The sequence below is a fragment of the Camellia sinensis genome, chromosome 1 (assembly GCF_055761805.1).
Source record: "Camellia sinensis isolate YWXY chromosome 1, ASM5576180v1, whole genome shotgun sequence".
Classification (NCBI taxonomy): Eukaryota; Viridiplantae; Streptophyta; class Magnoliopsida; order Ericales; family Theaceae; genus Camellia; species Camellia sinensis.
In genome coordinates this window covers 30,274,421-30,294,555 of record NC_138961.1, presented here as the reverse complement: position 1 = coordinate 30,294,555, position 20,135 = coordinate 30,274,421, and the positions used below count along the sequence as shown (strand labels likewise).

General features: G+C 35.6%; 2 protein-coding genes across 8 annotated transcripts; both read right to left on the bottom strand.

Annotated features, from left to right (window-relative positions):
- Positions 1 to 2,556: 2,556 nt before the first annotated feature.
- Positions 2,557 to 5,814, bottom strand: LOC114284095 (FtsJ-like methyltransferase family protein). 4 transcript variants are annotated; one of them, XM_028226963.2, is made up of 6 exons: positions 5,678 to 5,814; positions 5,510 to 5,596; positions 5,326 to 5,388; positions 5,076 to 5,177; positions 2,960 to 3,212; positions 2,557 to 2,868 (listed from the first exon to the last, which is right to left on the bottom strand). In XM_028226963.2, the coding sequence occupies exons 1-6, from the start codon at positions 5,753 to 5,755 to the stop codon at positions 2,759 to 2,761; spliced, it is 693 nt and encodes a 230-aa protein (XP_028082764.1). In that variant the 5' UTR covers positions 5,756 to 5,814; the 3' UTR covers positions 2,557 to 2,758. The 4 variants fall into 4 exon arrangements, with proteins under 4 accessions (XP_028082764.1, XP_028082765.1, XP_028082766.1 ...); XM_028226964.2 differs by having other exon boundaries at positions 2,960 to 3,209; positions 5,678 to 5,813; XM_028226965.2 differs by having other exon boundaries at positions 2,557 to 2,861; positions 5,678 to 5,811.
- Positions 5,815 to 15,510: 9,696 nt separating this feature from the next.
- LOC114284094 (scarecrow-like protein 9) lies at positions 15,511 to 19,794 on the bottom strand. 4 transcript variants are annotated; one of them, XM_082875479.1, is made up of 3 exons: positions 19,670 to 19,794; positions 16,629 to 19,230; positions 15,511 to 15,968 (listed from the first exon to the last, which is right to left on the bottom strand). In XM_082875479.1, exon 2 carries the CDS (start codon positions 19,113 to 19,115, stop codon positions 16,752 to 16,754), a length of 2,364 nt encoding a protein of 787 aa, XP_082731605.1. In that variant the 5' UTR covers positions 19,116 to 19,230; positions 19,670 to 19,794; the 3' UTR covers positions 15,511 to 15,968; positions 16,629 to 16,751. The 4 variants fall into 4 exon arrangements, with proteins under 4 accessions (XP_082731605.1, XP_082731609.1, XP_028082762.2 ...); XM_082875483.1 differs by having other exon boundaries at positions 15,511 to 15,965; positions 19,670 to 19,782; XM_028226961.2 differs by having other exon boundaries at positions 16,629 to 19,772.
- Positions 19,795 to 20,135: the final 341 nt, after the last annotated feature.

Here is a 20,135-nt window from a genome sequence, read left to right as displayed (position 1 = left end):
TTTTCTTTTTTCTTTTTTTTTGATTCAATTGAAGATAAAAAACAGATTGCAGAACTAAAGTCATGGGATATTTGATCCAACATTGATCATGTCATTAACTAGCAAAGAAGAAATAGAACTGGGTGGGTCTTCTAGGAAGAGGAAGTGCTCCTGTTCTATGAAGCTTCAAAAAGGGATCGGATACCGATACTCTTCGGATACGTATCGGATATTTCTTAATTAATTTTTTATTAATTTTGAAGTATCGGATACTCGAAGTTACATATTACTTATAATATTTTGTACTCCTCGGATACGTATCCTTGTTGTCTCTCTCACTTCTCTCTCGCTTTCTCACCCTCTCACGTTTCTTCTCTCTGCTCTCATTCTTTTTTTGGTATTGACATGTAAGGATAATGTTTAATTTGCATTTGCATTTGCTTTTGCTTTTAGTTTTGGATGTTTTATGAATGTTTGAGCACTTTTAGGTTAATAGGAATCCCTCTCTTTATTTATTAATTTACTTTAAGCTTTATTTTCATGCATATTACATTATTAAAATCACAAAAAAAAAAACAAAAAAAAAAAAATTATGAATGTATTCCCGCTGTACCCGTATCAAATTTTGACATATCGCCATATCCTAGGCTATCATTGATGACTTAAAAAAGTATATTTGCTGAAATTTTTATTTAAGAATGGTTTTTTGGCTTTGGCTTTGGCTTTGGCTTTGGCTAACGTCTTGTGATATTCACTGATGAAGGGGAATAAGTTGAAGCTATTAACCTTGAAGACTCTTAGTTTTGTAAGAATCTTTCTTCTTTATCAAGTTGTCTTACTAAAAATTGTTAAAATAATATTTTTTACGAACGTATCCCCGCCGTACCCGTATCCTACTTTTTCAAATTTTGTCGTATCGCCGTATCGTATCGTATCCGTATCCCGTATCTGTATCCGTGCTTCCTAGCTCCTGTTGAGTTAGCCAAAGCATCTGCAGTGTGGTTTGCTTCCCTGGCTATTGTGGCAATGGTGGTGCATTGGCATCTTCTGAGGATGAAGTTGGCATCTTCGATGAGTGCCCGATATGGTAAGTTCGCAGCAGCTCCGTCCCAAATGATTTCCATAGCCAGCTGGGAATCAGTTTCGATGTGGGTTGGCCATTCCTTTTGGTTGTATTTTCAAATTATAATTCTATCCACACATTCTAATACCATGTTTGAATAGGATTTTCAAATTATAATTCTACCCCCCACATTCTAATACCATGTTTGGATAGGATTTTCAAATCATATTTCCACACTAAATAGAAAACTGTACAGAAAACACTCTGTCGGGCGGAGTTTTTTTTTTTTTAAATTTGGCTTAACCGGTTGACTTGCCGGACGTCCTAAGTAGTGTGATTTTTTTTTTTTTTTTTTTTTGCGTGCAATTGGCACTATTTTTTTTATTATTATATTTTTAATAAAACAATAATTTTGGAATTTTTTAAAAAAAATTATAAGCTTTTCATAGATTTTTAAATTGTATGTTTGGTTATGAATTGTAAATTTTTGTATCACATATCATATGTTACATTAAAAATTTCTCATTCGATTCAAAACTCATTCACCAAACAAATTTTTTATACTCAAATCATAATTCTAAAATTGTTAAAAAACTCTACAAAACGCAACATTTATGTTTTTTTTTATTTCCTGTGTCAAAGTTGCAGTGGAGATTCTCTTTCCAAACGTTTCCGCTGTCTATGAGAAATTTTTTTCAATATATGAGCGGGTTTGATTTTAGTTTTTTGAATTAAATTTTTTAAAAATTAATTTCTTTGATTTTCGTGTGTTTTTATTTTTAATGAATATTTTTAAAATTAAAATATTTTTTTTACTTTTCTAAATATACCTTACTTAGATGTATTTAAAAAATAAAAAAATTATGAAAAAATATTTTAAAAAATTAATAAATACATAAAAATATAAAAAATGTACTAAATTCTCATATATATTTTTTTGTATTTAGTGAATTTTTAAAAGAATTTTTCACAATTTTTTTACTTTTTAAGTATATTCATGTAAAGTATGTCTAAAAAGTTTTAAAAAAAAATGTTTAAAATATTAAAAAAATTCAGTAAAAACAAAACAACAAAGAAAACAAGAAAGTAGAATTTTCTAAAAATTATTTTTGTAAAGGCAATGGCTTTGGTCCAGTCCAAGATCGGACTGGACCGTGCTGTTAGGCCCATGGGGGCCCACCACGAGTCCCGTTTTGATAATCCGAACCGTTCAATGTGTAGAACTCGTCGAGTATTATATGCCTGTAAAAATCACGTTGATCGGATATCGATAGCTATGTGAACAAAACAGTTTTTTATCAACCGTTAATTGTTTCACCGTCTATTTTTTTTTATACAAAACTAATTTGATCACATAGCTATTGATATCCGATCAACGTGATTTTTTACAAGCATGTAGTACTCGACGAGTTCTACACATTGATCGGTTCGGATTATCAAAACGGGCCCAAAAAATGAACCCCATGGACCGACTTGGACAGGTCCAGTAATGATACAAATTTTCTTACCTGCCATGGCTGAAAAGATTTCCTAAGTATTCCATTAAAGCACAGTTTGGGGAGTACAAACAGTCTCCATGATTTTACACTACGAAGGGCAGGATCAAAATCCCTAAATTACAAAAATAGTAAATCTTATGCCACTTTAAAGCAAAGACTTCTGGTTCCTACACTTTGGGAATCAATCATTTGAACGCCAATTCTCCAAAGTCACCCATTATAGCAAACCTTGGCATATCAAATAAATCTCTCTGGAAGATGATCTTGTGGCTTTAGGCCTCAACCATGATGCCTTTCTAAAGAGTGGTTTGCAAATTCGACTGAATTCTACACAGCAAACAACTTAAAGTAAGGTATATGCACAAACTAACTAACTTAGCAAATAAAATAGTACATATTCTGAAGAATAAAAACATACCTTGCACATCTTCACTCTCTAGAAACTTAATGATAAGGTGGCCCCCACGTTTTAGTACACCACGATCATCTGGACTAGAATCAGAGCCATCTGATTGCCGCTCCCTTTGAATAATATCGTCTAAAATAGCAGTCCCTCCAACAGCCAAATCAAGTGCTCGCATCCCCAACTCAGCGGATAAGGCTGCATCCTTTGTTGTGATTCCAGAAACTAGGGGGCACATATCTGAGAGTATGACTGAAAACCCTAGCTGCTGCAAAATTGGCAAACCAAAACCACATCAGCTCTTTAGTTTGGCACTTGGGAAGAGATCTAATAATAGCAACACTAAAGTTGATTTAGAGAGAAATTGGATGTGTTTTCAATTACCACTAGTTGATATAACAAATGAACATGAGATACTAAAAGGAAAGAATATAGGTGGCTTCCCAATTTTAGTGTACTGACCTAACCATTTCCACGTAAGGTTAGTGGCACATGAGATGCTAAAAGGAAAGAATATAGGTGGCTTCCCAATTTCTTTGAGAAATCATTTCAGTCAGCAGACATACCATAGCGTAACTGAGCATTGTATGTTGTTGATATAAGTAGAATCCTTTCTTGCTACAATTGCTTCAAAAGATGAGGAAGTTGGGACACAGCGCTTCACAATTCTAGGGCATTGGGGCAATCAAATTTTTACTTTTTATTTTTTTTAAGCAAGAATGTAAATCTTACCTATAAATCCATGACATCACAGCAAAATATTTCCCATAACCTAAGGAAAAGAAGCGGGGGAGAGTAAGGGGGGATAAGGAAGAAGTATAAACCAACTGAGAATTTTATGAGAATGCAAGCCATTGACTGAGCATGGAGAATTACATTGAATTTCTTTTCATCAACAATAATATGAACCAAAGTTGTTAATACTGTACCGGACTAGGTACCATTTTTCCATTGGTATGATACCTACCAGTACTGGTTACCGGATACCATTTCGAATTTATCACAAAAATATTATATATGTAGTAAAAATACTGTTTAGCAATAAATAATTTAACAATACATATCATGAATCACAAATTTATATATAAAAGAGGCTTAAAAGCATACTATGTCTGCTAAAATAACACAAATTAAGATACTTCAAAGAAATATGGAACATGAGTTTTACCATTTTAATATTACAAACTCTACACAAAAAAAATATGTATATATTTGGCCAGTATTTACCCGGTATTATGTTTTCCAGCCGGTATTGGCCGGTATTTTAAGCGAAACGCAATTGGACTATGTAGGTACTGTTTTGCTTTTGAAACAGTACATACCAGCCGGTACGGTACGGTACGGGATTGATAACATTGATATGAACAAAATGCTAGAATTGCACCAGGAAAGGAAGAAATAAAGGTATCAGAGGAAGGCCATAAAGCATGAAGTATAGCATAAAAAGGACATATACTATGAAAGATAATCACATTGATCAAAATGCACTATAAAATACATCTGCTCCACCTCATTCTCGTTTGGCAAGAGGCTATTTTAGCCAATTAGCCAAAAAGTTACTAAATTAGCCAAAAAGCCAACAACCCATACCAAAAAATCAAAGATTCTCTTTTCTCTCTACTTTTTGCACATCTTTTCGTAATTAGCCAAAAAGTCATCCCAAACATACAAGTTTTTTTTACCTACCTTTTTAGCCAAATAGTCAAAAAGTTACTAAATTAGCCTGCTCCCAAACGAGGCCTAATAATTCTAGGGGCAAAAATAATTAAATCATTGCAAAAGCAATTTCAATATTCTAACCTTATTAGGTGTCTTAAAAATACGAATAATGGCAAAAGCAACAACAAATGACTTAGTAATTTAAATTACGTTTCGCAAGCTGGATAGGGGAATGGAGAACCATAGTGTCTGGGGTATAATTAAGGTTGCTGTCAATTAAGCAGCAACAATGCCTTCTTGAAGAATCCGATACCAAAATGCCTAAAACAATATGATTTCTTGTTGATCATCAATGCAAAACAATTTAAAACACAAATTAATGTATAAAATGAGGTTTAGAATAGAACTTTTAACCCATTGCATTGCATGTGCCAACACACATTATTCATAATTCATTGATTGATTATTATACCTGAGGAGAGAGTGCTTTAACTTGGCATTTGGGGAGGTTCATGACATCAGCACAAACCGTGCGAACCCTAGCATCACAATGGAGAGAAGGGACCTTCACCTTCTGTTCTGCAAATTCCCAAAATTTAAAAAAACACAACCCAGAAAACCATTTCCTATAAATCTTTACAATTAAAATACACACACAAACAAACCTAATTGAGTGAACAACCAAATAATCAAATCAAACAGTGTCTAGTGATAAAAATCACCTTGAGGTCGATGCCCACAACTACACCACCATTTTTTAATGGGCCCAAGCTCTGACAAGCTACCTGAGTTCAATTCAAGTAATAAAAATTAAAACCCATGAACGCAATGACATTCTTGAAGACTCAAAACACATGACAAAGATCACAGAGAGAGAGAGAGAGGGAGAGAGAGAGAGAGAGAGACCTGAAGCCAGGCACCAGGAGCACAACCAAGGTCGAGAATGGAAGAACCGGGTTTGATGAGTTTGTATTGCTTCTGCATCTGAAGCAGCTGCTCTCTTGCAACACAAACCAGTTACATAAAAAGAGAAAAAGAAAAACCATAGAAGAACAGAGAGAGAGAGAGAGAGACCTTGAAGGCAGAGCGAGCAACGTAACCAAGGCGCTGAGCTTCTCTGTAGAAGAAATCGGGTGCTCCTGCCCCACTCATCCTCTCTCTCTCTCTCTAGGGTTTAGCAATCAAAAAAAACCCTTATGAACTGCACCCCTGGGTAAATTATGAGGTTGGTTTGGGAGGTGGGTTGATTTTTTGATTTTTTGATTTTTTTTTGTTATTTTAGTTTGGGCTAAAAAGTTTGGTTTGAGAAGAGTTTTTTTGATTTTTTGACTTTTTTTTGTGAGAAAAGAGTAATGATTATGGATTGAATGTTTTTTATGACTAAAATAGCTTATTTTGTCTTTTATAGATAAAATAGCCAAAAAAGTCCCATATTTTTCTTCCCAAACGGTGCCAAAATATGAATTTTTTTATAATTTTAGAAATTAAATTTCATTCCTTTATGTTTCTAATTACATAATAATTTATTCTTTTTATTAATGAATCATTAAGTCAATTAATAATATTTAATGATATTAAAAAATATATTTTAATTAATAATTTAGATAATTTTATTATTGCATAAAAAAATAGTTAAAAATTTTAAAAATTCTAACAATGAAATATTTGTAATTTTTAAAATCACATACAATAATGCGTATTTTAAACAAATTTTGGGAAGTATATTTTATCCAAAACATTTTCATTACTGTAAGTCCTAAATATTAACTCAGTTTGTTTTTAGCAAAAACTTTTCGGGGGGTTTTTTTTCAAATAATTTTTTAGTACTTTTTTAATCTTTTTATAATTTTAAAAAATTGACATATTTAAAAAGTTGTTAATTTATTTTTTTTTTTGGAGTGAAAATTCACGTGTGTTTTGATTTTTTAGTTTTTGGTTTATTTAATGTTTTTAATGACAAATAGATGTTTGACTTATTTTGCCTAATAAATCAAAGGATTATTTTGAAAATGATGGTTAAAAACTTTTAATCTATTTTAAGTTACATTACCTTTTATATTTTTTATATATTTTTTTAAAAAAATTAAAAAAATTAAAAAATTAACTTTTAACCATCTTTCCAGAACAATCCAAAAAGCTCACTTTCTTACCCGATTCCACCTGGGGTCTTAGTTGATGTTTAATGGGACACTTACCAATAAGTCTCGTATCCAAAGTTTAAAATCCATCTATTCCCAAAACAAAATACTTGCACCAATTAGTCCTACATATTTTTAATTGTTACTAATTTTTATTTTTTTATAACTTTAAAAATGCTGATACATCCAACGACTTCTGTCAGACTCACCGAAGACTATCCGGAATATTCAATATCACCGAGAAGTCGCCAGAGCATCACCGGAAGTTTGCCAGAGTGTTTTGAGCATCGTCGAAAGTTTGTTGGAGTGTTCTGAACATCACTAGAAAATATCAAGAATATCATCGGAGACTCACCGAAATATTCAGAATATTTGCCCCCCCCAAAAAAAGAAGAAGAAATGGAGAAATTATACATAAAAAAGGTTTGGTTATGGTGTGCAACTTACACCTTACACCTTATACCTTACACTTACACCTTACACTTACACCTTTTGTAAAAAATTAAACCTTACACTTACACCTTTTTTGAGGTTGCACACCATGTGCAACCCACTTACACCTTACACCTTACATTTACACCTTACACTTACACCTTATACTTATACTTACACCTTACACTTACACTTTTTGTGTAAGTGGCACATGGTGTGCACTTGCACACTTAAGAAAACTCCAAAAAACATAACAACAACAAATAACAATGGGAAAAAGTATACATTACTTTTCAATTTTGATAGGGTTTAAGCAAATAATCTGCAATATTGATCAAATTAAAAAGTAAGTTTTGAAACTATAAAATGTTACAGTTTCAAAGCATTATTCTATTAAGCTGGAAAACATGTTATGAAACTGCAAAATTTTACAGTTCTAAAAAATGTTATAAAACTGTAAAAATTTACATTTTTAAAGCATGATTCATTTCAGTACCAAAAAAGCTGAAGCTGTAAAATTTTATAGTTTTCACTGCCTATAACTAAAACTTAAAAACAACTTATTTAGAATTTGAAATTTTTCTCATTAAAACAGAAAAATAGACGTGTGTAACAGAGAAAAAGTAGAAAATTTGAGAAATTAAAGGAAAGGATAGATATAGAAAGAATATTGTACACTAGCAATTATTTTTTATTTAGATCTAGTCGGACCTCATGTAGATCTACTCAAACCTGATATAGATCTGAGTAGATCTACATTTTCTTCGCCGTCGGTGAGGATGAAGTAACGAGTTAATGTCGGTGGTTGATGGTTGCCGGTGAACCCCAATCAATGGTAGTCGCCGGTCACTGGTGACTATATATTAGAAAGAGAAAGAGAAAGAGAAAGAGAATAAAGAAGGTATAATCACCGGTCGTCAGACATGATAAAGAGAATGAGAGAAAATCACAGGAAAAAAAAAAGAGAGAAATACGTAAAGAATGAGAGAAAACGCAGAGAGAGGGAAAGAGAGAGAGAGAGAGAGGGGAAAACGTGTTGGACTTTTAGGTCCACTCAAAAAGTTGTTGGATTAAATAGTGTACACATATTTCAAACAGGACCTACGAGTAATTTTCCCATGTTTAATAAAGTTGAATATTGAAAATTGAAAGTTAAGTGTTAAAAATTCCATGTTGAATTTTTTAAATTAAAAAATTATTTGATAAAAATTTAAGTATTAAATTAAAAAATAAATTGTTTGATATATATAAGATCAAATTTTAAATTTATTATTTTTAAATTATATATTTTAATTTTTATATTGTGATGGTGATGGTGATGGTGATAGTGATAGTGATAATGATAGTAATGGTACTAAAATTATTATAGTACTTATGGTAATAATGACAATTATAATAACTGTAGAAGTAGTAATGATGGTGGTGCCATGATAATAGTGGTGGTGGTAGTAGTTGTAGACGTTCCCGAACGCCCCGGGAGGATGAGTCTCGTTCTGTTCATTTGAGCTCACTACAAGTTCAGACTCTCAAATTGTCACGGTTCTTAATCTGAACCAAAGAGTCCAAATCCGGCAAATCGTTTTGAGAAAATAGATTTTTTTGAAAGAATTGCCAAACATGGACTGCTTTGCCAGATACAGAGTCGCCACCTAAATATTTTATTTTTGGGAAATTTAAGAAACCCTGACTCGTTGCCTAAGGCCACGTTTCCATCATCACCAAAGTTGCCTCGGCTTAGGAACTTGGGTACGATTGGGGAAGGTCACTTCGTGAGCACCTCCGCTCGCTCGATCAAAGATCGGCCTCTACTAACCATGATATCTAATTTTGAAAACTTTATACGTTCTTATTCCGGTTATTAGCCTAGATTTACTATGTGATGCGCACAGCATACAAGTATAGACTGGATCGTCTGAATTGGAACAAAACATTTCATGCTTGTTTTGAAAGTGATTTGCTACTCACAAGTAGGCTTAAATGCAGATTTTGCCACCCTCAAGTAGGCTTAGAAAAAAAAAAAGGTTTTGCCACTATCTAGTGGGCTTAAAACTCATACTTAATGAATTGTTCAAATTCAAATAACCCAATCTTCACCCACAGGCATTCAGGCAGATATATCACATAAGCAGTTAGCCTCATGGTAAGCATGCTATCATGGCAGTCACTCACAAGCATACAAAGATGCTAAAGCATAAAAACTTACCGAGTACTCCAAGCCAAAACAGAAGCTAATTAGAAATCCATGCATAATCCTAACTATACAGAAATGCCTAATGCAACACATGCAAAATGCAACTAAGATAGGCTCGGCTATTCTAAAGATGGCATATGAAATGCTACAGCTAACATGTATTCAACTTGGAATTGAACTACAAATGCAGTTAGTATGATGCGCCGAGCCCAGTGCATGCAAGACAGATGAATGAATGCAAACATGCTATCATACTGTATACTAATTGAAACATGCCTTATTCTAAACATCATAAGCTGGTAAATAAAAGGGAGAAAGACATGGGGTTGGAAGACATACATTACACACACGCACACTTATTACAGGTGTGCCCTCCCGCAGAGGGTCCGAATAAATAATACAGTCCGAATGTCTGAATACTTATAATACAGTCCAAATAAGTACAAAACCCTAATTAATTAACAAATTAGTCTAGGAAAGCAGTAAATTAGCATGCAAGCTATGGACTGCCTCAGCTCTGCTCCGGATGATGAATGATGCACGCTTGAGTTGCCTTGTGCGGAAATCCACTGCGATGCCCCAATTAGCCTCTGTTTGTAATTGTTATTGGAATGCGTGCCAAGCTCCGGAAGGCTACTGATTCTTGATTTGCTACAACAGAGAGCAACAAAGGGGCATGGCAAAGTATTTTCACATATGTATACATGACTACTCTTCAGAGAGTGTAGTCTTCGATCCTCGTGCCACCAATCACGCATCTCGATGCATGATGGCCGAGGTGTCGAATTGCACGACTCAATATGAAATGAATGTATATGAAAACACAACAAAGCCTAGACTCCATCATGGATAATCCGGAGTGTCGGTGACCGAGGAATTAAGACACGTTCCGTCACTTGGAATACGAAACACCCCTCGTTTCCCATGCTTGGGCTAACATCTATCCCAAACACAATGCAATATGCATGACATGCATGAATGCAATTCTAACACGCAACCTAGCATACACAATGCTATGAAATGGCATACACAATGCGCGATGTAACATGGCATACACGATGCTCTAACATACAACCTAACATACGCGATGTTATAAATTGAAATGGCATACATAATGCACAATGGACTTACACCAATATGAGTGGACTTCGGCTACACTCAAATCGGCAGCCATTAGGTGAAAATGGGACTATCGAAATGCGTGCACACATACACGCAAACCGAGGACCGATCCTAGGCATAACATGCAACTCTAACAAGGCATGGCAAGGGATGCAAGATGACATACAAACTCACAAATTCCAACACTGAAATATGATGCTAAACAGCCCCGAAACATGGAAAAATGGCACCCGATACATGAGATAAACCCCGAAACCCGAAACTAGGCACATGGAATGACTTGTAACTATACAAAGCATGCATTATTTGATCATGAAGTATAAAGACAGAGCTAAGGCAGTCCCAAAACATGCATATTTCCAGTTCAAAGCATGGCCAAAAGCTGCTAGCAAGATGGATTAAAATAGCATGCAACTTTGACTAGCAAACAAGGTTTACATAGCAAGTATATGAAGCAAATGTAATCTCACCAAACCAGAAAAAATCAGTGAACAAAACATATGAAAATAGGCCCAAATAACCACTGATATGCAACCATGGTATGTAAAAATGATGAGCTCCTTTAGAGGGCTATGCAAGGGATTCTTAAGCACATACAAGGTGAACACTTAGCATGGCACAAACAATTCTGAAAATCAAATATGGTAGTCCCAAAACTCACTAAATTGACCCTAGAAAGTGACTCCAAAGCATGCGAGATAGGGTCTCTTTGGAAGGCCAAAGTGACCACCAAACAAGTCAAGGTGAGAGAGGGTCACCCCCCTCTGATTTGGGAGCTCAAAACAGTGTCTTAGCCACTTTCAGTGGCTAGAAGGCCAAACAAAGCATGCAACAAGGGCTTAGGTGTAAGGCTCAAAATAGGAGACAATCAAGCATACAAGGAAGCATATGACCTCAAAAAAAAATGAAACCTTAAACAAACTTGAAGATGAGATTAAAACAAGATATTTTTCAGTTTATGACAACTCTCAAAAACAAACACAAGTAGGGCTAATCTATCATGCAAAAATGGCCTTAAAAGAGAGAATAGAGACAAGGGACAGCAGCTGGCCCTAAACAGTGAAGAGCCCTTCAACAAAGTTGAAGAGGGGCTCAAAATAAGGCACTTTGCAATTTATTTCAAGCTTCAAAAATAATCACAAGTAGGCCTAAAATATCACACAAGAAAAAGGCCTAAAAGAGGGATAAAGAGACAAGTGATAGCTGCTAGCCTCAAACAGAGGAGAGCCCTTCAACAAAGTTGAAGAGGGGCTCAAAATAAGACATTTCACAGTTTATAACCAAGTCCGAAACAGCTCACAAATAAGCCTAAAATATCATGCAAAAATAGGCCTAAAAGAGAGTTTAAACACAAAGGCGGAGGAGGAGACCTCAAACAGAGAAAGACCCTTGATCAAACATGGAGATGAGCTTAAAATATGACTGTTTACAGTTCAGGCCGAAGTCCAAAAACGTAAGCAAAAGGAGCTAAAATATAGAACAAAATAGTGCAAAAAATGGGAGAATAAGAGCTTACCCTTGTAGCCTAACTTTCCAGTAGCCTTTGGTCCAAGGAAATGAGCTTTCAACCTCTGCAAATGATTTCCAAGGGGCCGGAATGGACGATGGTAGTGTGGTGCTATGGGTTGTAGTGGAAATGGTGCAAGAATCTTAGGGTTTTGAGGTTTGGAGTAGAGAGAGAGGGAGATTTAATGCAAAGCTCTCAAATGATTTTTTCTAACCCTTCAAAATGGAGCTCAAGTGCTGGTTTTATAGAGGAAAAGAAGGGGGGGAAAAATGGGGGAAAACCAATTTGAATTGGAGCAAAAAAAAAAGGAAAAAACCAATTTAAATGGAACAAAACAAAGAGGGGGAAAACCAATTTGAATGGACCAAAACAATAGGGAAAATTTTGGACATAGGGCCTGGTGGAATACAGCTGGCATAGTTGGAATACATTTAGAGGGACAAAAAGGGCCGTCCAGGTCAAAAGGGCCAAAACCAGTTCAAAAGGTTCAAGTGGCCAGCCGACCACCTTACCTGGTTGGCCTGCTAGGGGTCAAAAGGTTCAAGCCCCAAATTTGGTCAGCCATGTAGCCCTTGAAGTTATCTTTCCAATGCTGCAAACCTTGCATTAAAATTCCTCCTGTGGAAACAGTTATGCCAGTTTCCGTGAAGCCGCGCAGATTCGGTCCAAATGGAGTGATGCCCCACTTCAATCAACCATATCTCCTCTGTCCGGAATTATCTTTAGGAGATTCTTGAGTGAAAAATGAAGCCCCGGAAGTAATCTTTCCAACAGTGGTAGCCTCATATCTTAATTCCCCTTGTGCAAAGAGTTATGCCCATTTCGGTAAATTCGCACAGATGTTTTCCTTCTTCCTAGATTCATGCTGAATCACTCTTGACCACAAAAGCTGATTTTTTTTAGAAAAATTGCTGGTCTCCCACCATACCATCATCTTTCTAACAATGAAGATGAGGCCCTTGGTAAAAAAATGGACCAAAATGGATGCAAAACGAAGGTTCGGGGGGCCGAAATGCGCGGCCCGGCACCCGAAAATGGGCTGTTAGGCACCGGAAGTGGCGTTCGACCACGAAGATGGTCTCTCGGGCCACAGTGTCCCTCAAAAGGGAGGAAATAAGGTGTGCGCCAAAAACCAAAGAAAACGGAGGTGGTTAAGCGGTCCCGAACCGAGGCACACGGCCGACGGCTCCGAAAATCGAAAACTGGGCTCTAAACGGGAAAAATGGCCTACGACCACAAAACGTAGCCTACGGCCATTAAGAGATGATCTACGAGACCTCTCCCTCCCTTCGGGAAGAGAAGACAGAACCTGATTCGCAAACCGAGACAAAGCACACAGAATCCCGAAGTCCGGAGGCAAGGCTCTCAGCCGAGACCCTGAAACCTCAGAACGAGCACAATATGCGTCATCACCGAGCACTCAACCGGTGACGTCTGAGTCTTAAGGTCGGTCAAAAATGGGGTGTCTACAGTAGTAGTGATAGCGATAGCAATGGTAGTGATAGTAGTGGCAGTGCCATGGTGGTGGTAATGGCGGTGGCATGGTGGTGGTGGTTGTGGTGGTAATGGTAATAGTAGTAGTCATGCGGCAGCAACAACGATGGTAGCGACGGTGGTATGGTAGTGGTGGTAGTGGGGTGGCGGCAGTGGTGGTAACGGTAATAGTGGTGGTGAATATATAATAGTATATATCGATACTTATGTTTAGTATTTGTAAATTTAGTCAAAATTAAGTAAGTTTCATATGATTTAAATTTTCTTAAATTTTAACCTATATTTTAAAAGATACTTAATTTTTTAAGTGATATCTATTATAATTATCAAATAAATTTAATTGATAGAAAATACCCCTTAATATTAAGTGTTCAATCTTGTTATCAAACACCCCTTAATATTTACATGATAGAAAATAAAAATAAACATAACATGTTTTCGTGATCAATTTAAAATTAGTTGAGTTGGTGAGAAAATATTTTTTGATTTTAAATGCAAAAAGTATTCTACATTCCTTTGTATTAGGATTTTCTTGGGAAATATATGTATCAAATGCACATTATAATTTTAAAAAAAATAACATAATTCTACATTTTCTAGTTATAATTTATTTTTATTTTTTAAAAAATCATAATCAAACACCATATGATGTATAATCAAAAAAATTTATGAATCATAATTAAAATAATGTCATAATTAAAAAAAAAATTAATCATAATTATAAAAAAAAACATTATATGATATATCTGTATATAGTAGCATTTTCCTTCGTATTAAGAGGAATGTAATGCTTGCTATTTGTCATTTGATTTGATAGTTTACATTTACCATTCGAGTAAAGCTTTGGACCCCCAGTGGGGTACTGGGGTCCCCTCCCATTGATCCAAAAAAACTTTTTTTTTTTTTTTTGAGTTTTCAGCCAACCCCAGGCTGACACGTGGCACTGAGAGGTCACTGGGGGTCTGTAGCATTGCTGTTACCATTCGATATGACATAAACTCAGTCAACATATTAATCTTTTATGAAAAATTGTCAATTAATTATTTTTACCAAGATATTTAAAATTCATAAATATAAAGCTCTTAATTTAAATATCTAAATCTAATACATTGAATTGAAGACTAATTTTTAAATTATCGATGTCAAATACATTCATTTCAAATCCATAAATTCAAGAATAAAGTTTTGGACCCCAGGGGTCCCTTCCCATTGGTCCAAAAAAAACAATTTTTTTTTTTTTTTTGAATTTTCAGCCAACCTTAGGCCGACACGTGGCACTGGGAGGTCACTGAGGGTCACCCCCACTGAGGTCTGTAGCACTGCTGTAAATTCAAACACAACTTAACATTTTGCACATTTTCCAGACAATAATTTGGTAAGCATGCGTAGGTTGCCTTTTGTCACTGCAACATATGCAAAAAAATGTTCTTTCTTTCCCATTATTATGCTTAGATTTGTTTTCTTTTATGCATAAAACAATAATATTCGAAGAAAAACAACAATTTTCTTTAGCAAAGCTTCAACCCTCAAGTTTGCTTGAAAATAATAATAATAATAATAATAATAATAATAATAATAATAATAATAATAAAGAAAAAAATAATAATAATAATAATAACTGCTGCTTTGATAGAGAAACAATTTGCAGAATTAGGTAGGCCTCCAATGTCATGAAATGCAATTCAAAGCTCTGTCACTATCTCCATCTGATTGTTTGTCAGATTGTTATGTCAACTCTTTAATCCTAGTTTCTTATTCTCTATTTTCATGCATCATGAAAATGTCATGTTGGTTCTAATTTCAATTTCTTACATGTGTTCAAGTCAAAATGCAAAAAACAAATCAAAACCCTCCTGCTCCTCCCACAAGTCATCTATTAAAGCAACAACTATACAATAATCACAGCAAGTAGAGGTCATGCTATACCAAACTTAATCGTAATCCATGATGTGTGCCATTCTTTAAATAAATAAATAAATAAAATGATTAGGGACACGTTTATACAGAATTAAGAAAAATGTGGCACAATGATTAGGGACACGCCTATACAGAATTAAGAAAAATGTGCACAGGTGTCAACAACATTACAAGATTAACAATAATATTAATTCTGAGAAATATGAAACAAGATGATCATTAAGCAACAAGAAGAATATGAACAACATCTAATCTAAAAGCCCACTTTACATTTCAGCAAAACAGTTAAAAGACTGACCTAAGCGCGATTCGCGGATCAAATAAAGGGACCTTTGTATGACAAAAAGCTTCTGTCTGTGTTACCAACTGACTATTTGTCTGAAAACTGACAAAAGTTCATAAAGTCATCACCAAGTTACCAGGAAGTATTAGGGCAACACGGTTACTTGATGTATTGCTTTTCATTCTTCGATCAAATTGGTGATTAATGGCACCTGTAAATTGCTTTCCTGATCCATCTTAGTACAAAGTAGGAAGGCAGCACTTCTACTTCCACTTTACCTGCTGAGAAAGCACAGCGGGCAATTATCAATATCAAGTTTGTATATCTGATATAGATCCTAAGAAACACGGACGCTTCTAAGAAAGTGGCATATCAATGTTGGACACCAACACTCGTCGACACACATTTTTTTTTTTTAACCGGACACTATTCAAATACTTGGAGGACACACGTATCTATCTTATCACTTAAACACACATCCATCGATTAGACATACATGAAACAATTTATAAATTTGAACAAAATAACTTAAGCTACATTTACAAAAGAAAAAATAAATAAATAAAATAACGCCCAATTAGTATACATAAATGCGTGTTTGGGAGGAGAAAGACTGAGTACACACTTAACCTTTGGCATAATGCACAAAGTAGTGGCCTCAAGATTTATAAAAAGAAAAACAATGTAAATATATATATGTATAGAAGTTAGTGTTATGTTGCATTTTGTTATTAATTTTGAATGATATATATATATATATGAATATATTTTGGATCCCGTGTGTCATGTTCTACATTTTTTGAAAACTATTGTGTCGGCAGCAGGTCTATGTTGTATCCATGTCCATGCTTCTAAGTGTAGAAACCTCTATGCAAGATCTATATGGGGTTGTATGCATGTGTGTGTGCACACAAATGAGAGAGAGAGAGAGATGTCAATACCTCGGCTTCCAATTCCAAATAGGACAACAAAATTGAATAGAGCACAAAGGAAAACGCCGAGCAAGATAAGCATCGTGCCAAACCACAACCTTGCCCTTCCACAGGTTGCAATGAACGTGCCTTCTAGTAAGCCGGCTTCCAAGAAGACAGTGCATTAATTATTCTTCCCTTCCACCCAAGCAACATCCAATGACCATCTTCGTCGATCACAAAATCCCTGTGGTAGCACGTTTTCACCCTTTCTTTGGCGATATTCATGATCTCCGGGTCCAAAGGTAGTTGCCTAAATCCAGCCCTCAGATTCCTGACCTGCCACTGCCTATACGTCTCCGGCCTCTCAATCCTCTCCGCACCTTCACACGCAATCACATTCATCACCTCCCATCCAAATACCTGTTTCTCAAGCAGCATCCTCTCATGAATCTCACGAGGTACATTAGTCTCCAACATATCAAACAAAGAAGAGTAGTGGAAAAGAGCCTCCCGAAAACGTGAAATAAAAAAGGGAGCATTGTATGAGCCATTTATGACCCCATGTAGATAAACATCCGGATTTATCTTCCTGATCAGGTTCAGGACAATGTCCCTTGGACTCTCCACCACGACAGTCTCATCAAGTAAATTCCTAAATCTATTATGACAATTGACTACAAGCACCTCATCCGTATCAAGCTTGAGATCTTCAATCTGAATTGTTTCCCACTTCTGTGCTATAGCATTGAACTCAAATGGAACATTGAAAGACCTTGCATAATCAGCTAAGCGACGGCCTGTCTCCTCAACCCGTTCTGCTGGTCGGAAACCCGAATTCGGAAGATCAATCCCAGTAATTCGAAGCTTGGGAGGTCCACCAGGCCTAGACGAGAGGCGTTCAATGAGGCAAGGCCATTGGAAACCATACAGAATACCAAAATCAATAATGTGGAGCCTCGTTGCTTTCTCGGATACGTTCATAATTGTTTTGTTTGCAAAGTAATTAGAGAGCTTCTTAAATGGACAAACTGCAAGAAACAGATGGTAAGCTTTCAAAATCTCAGCAGCCGATGTTGGTTTGGTAATAACCGCCTTGTAACTCTGGGTTCCTGAGCCAGCCATCCGTGCCTCGAGCCCATCAGCAAAATAATGAGCCATTCTCTGCATCCCATCCCCAGTAGTAGGGGAAGAATGTTGCCTGATCTGCTTCAATAGCTCGTTTGCTCTCCTTCGATCATCGGCAGCAACAGCTTGAGCACAAAGCGTTAAGAGAGTTCTAAGATCTACCACATCCCTTTCACCTCCTTGTTTCTTACCCCGAGCCTTCCCACCTTTAGATCCTTTTGGTTGAACATTTTGCTGCATATTTTTGTTCACTCCATTCTGCAACACTTTGCGAAGAGCTGATTCGCTTTTCCCTCCATATAGCAAAACCATATCAAACATTTCTGATCTCACAGTGGCTTCAGCATAAACTGCCGACTGCTTGTTACTCCTCCCTTCCTCCAAATTCAACTCTTCGTGATAAGGATTCTTTTTTCCCCTTGATCCATCAAGAGAATATTCGATTTCGTTCTTTTTCTCAAACTTAACGACCATGTCCTTCCCCTCTTTCTTTGCCTCTTTAACTAAATTACTCCCCGAATCAAGACACAAATCGTCACCACAAGGAAGGAACTTGTTTGCTAGCTCAACGCCTCTTTTAAACTGCAAGACAGACTGACTATCATTGAAAATATCACAAACTGTAAGGGTACTACTCATGGGTGAATCCACGAGTCCATCTATGGCATTACAGGTACTATTAGATGAGCCAAAAGACGACTGAGAAATGGACTGTGAACCAAGATCTGTGACCGCACTTCGTACCAGAGAAGACTCGTTCTCACTATTATCACAACTCAAACCCGGACCCATTACACCGCTGCTACTGCTACAGCTGCTAGTGTTATAGTCACTGCCACCGTAAAATTCAGTAGGGATTTTAATATTTTGATCTGCATAATGAATTAGGCAGTGATCAGGACAAGAGGGATACTTATCCCCAATAACCCCATAGTATGATTGCTCAGCATAAAATTCATTTGGGATTTCAATATTTTGATCCGTGTAATGAATTAGACGGTGATTGGGAGAAGGGGGGTACTTCTCCCCGAGGACCTCATAGAATGGCCTCTCTGCAGCTTGGAGAGCTGCAGACTCTTGAAACATACAAGTCTTCTCATCCATATCTTCTTCCATGAGCATCTGGTTTATGTACTTAAGAACCACATCACTAAAATCACAATCCTCATGAGAATCACTCTCAGTGGTAAAATCAGAAGGCGAGATGACACCTGGGTTCAGATCAGGTGGAAATGGAGAAAGATTGAAGAAATTTTGATCCATACATGTACCACCAACATTGAACCCAGTGATAAAACTCCGATCTGAGAGGCTCGAATCGGTTTCTTCTTCATATTTGATTCTGTTCACTGAACCATAATAGCCTCTCAATTGTTTATCCATGACCATCTATTTTACAAGAACTAGTCAAATTGATTATACCCAAAACCTTAGAAAAGTACAGCTCCAACACCAGATTCTCTTTGCCCCATATATATATATATATATATCTTCCCCGATCTATCTGCTAGTTTACAAAATAAGATTGTCAAAGGCACAATGTATCAAATACCCAGAAATTGAAACCCTAAAACAAGTAAGGTGCATCAAAGTGACTCTAAAAATGGGACAAAAGTAGTGAAGAGTTTGGAACAAGAATACAAGTACATTGGGCAGAGCAGCAATCAAAGGAAACGAACACAAAGTGATAAAAGTTAAAAACCCACAAATATTCACCAAATATGTGCTATACTTCAATTACTTTGTGAGCATATTTGCATCAAATATGAAAAAAGAAGAGGCTTCAAGCAGGGCTTTTCTTTGAAAACCTATCATCAATAACTCTGCTTATTACAAATATATATAATAAAAACAAAAACAAAAACTGCACATATATATATATATATATATGTATATATGAATACAGAAGAAAGAAGTATGGATATTGAAAGAAGATGAAATACCTGAGCTAAAAACAGAGGGAAGAGAGAGAGAGAGAGAGAGGGAGAGGGGGGAGGAGGGGAGCGTTGGAAGGTTTTTTTTTTTAATTTTTCGAACGAATGGACTGTTGGAAGTTGGAAATGGGTTTAGTTTATGAAATGTTTAGGGCTCGTTTTATTTTAATTTAAAAATAAAAAAATTATTATAAAAATTAAAAGGTTAATAATTTATATATAAAATTAAAGATTTTTTTTTTTAATTTTTATATATCTTTTTATAAAAACTCAAAAAATTATTATAAAAATACTGGTCTTGCTTAGTTTGTGTTTCTTAAAAAAATTTGGAAAAAATTCTTTACAAATAAGTTTTTAAAAGTAGTCAAACTAAACAAATTTTCTCAAAATTTTTTTCCAAAACTTGTTTGGTTTACAAATTTTCTAAACAAATCTCTCTCTCATGCACATCAAATCAATCACTTTTTTCAAAACT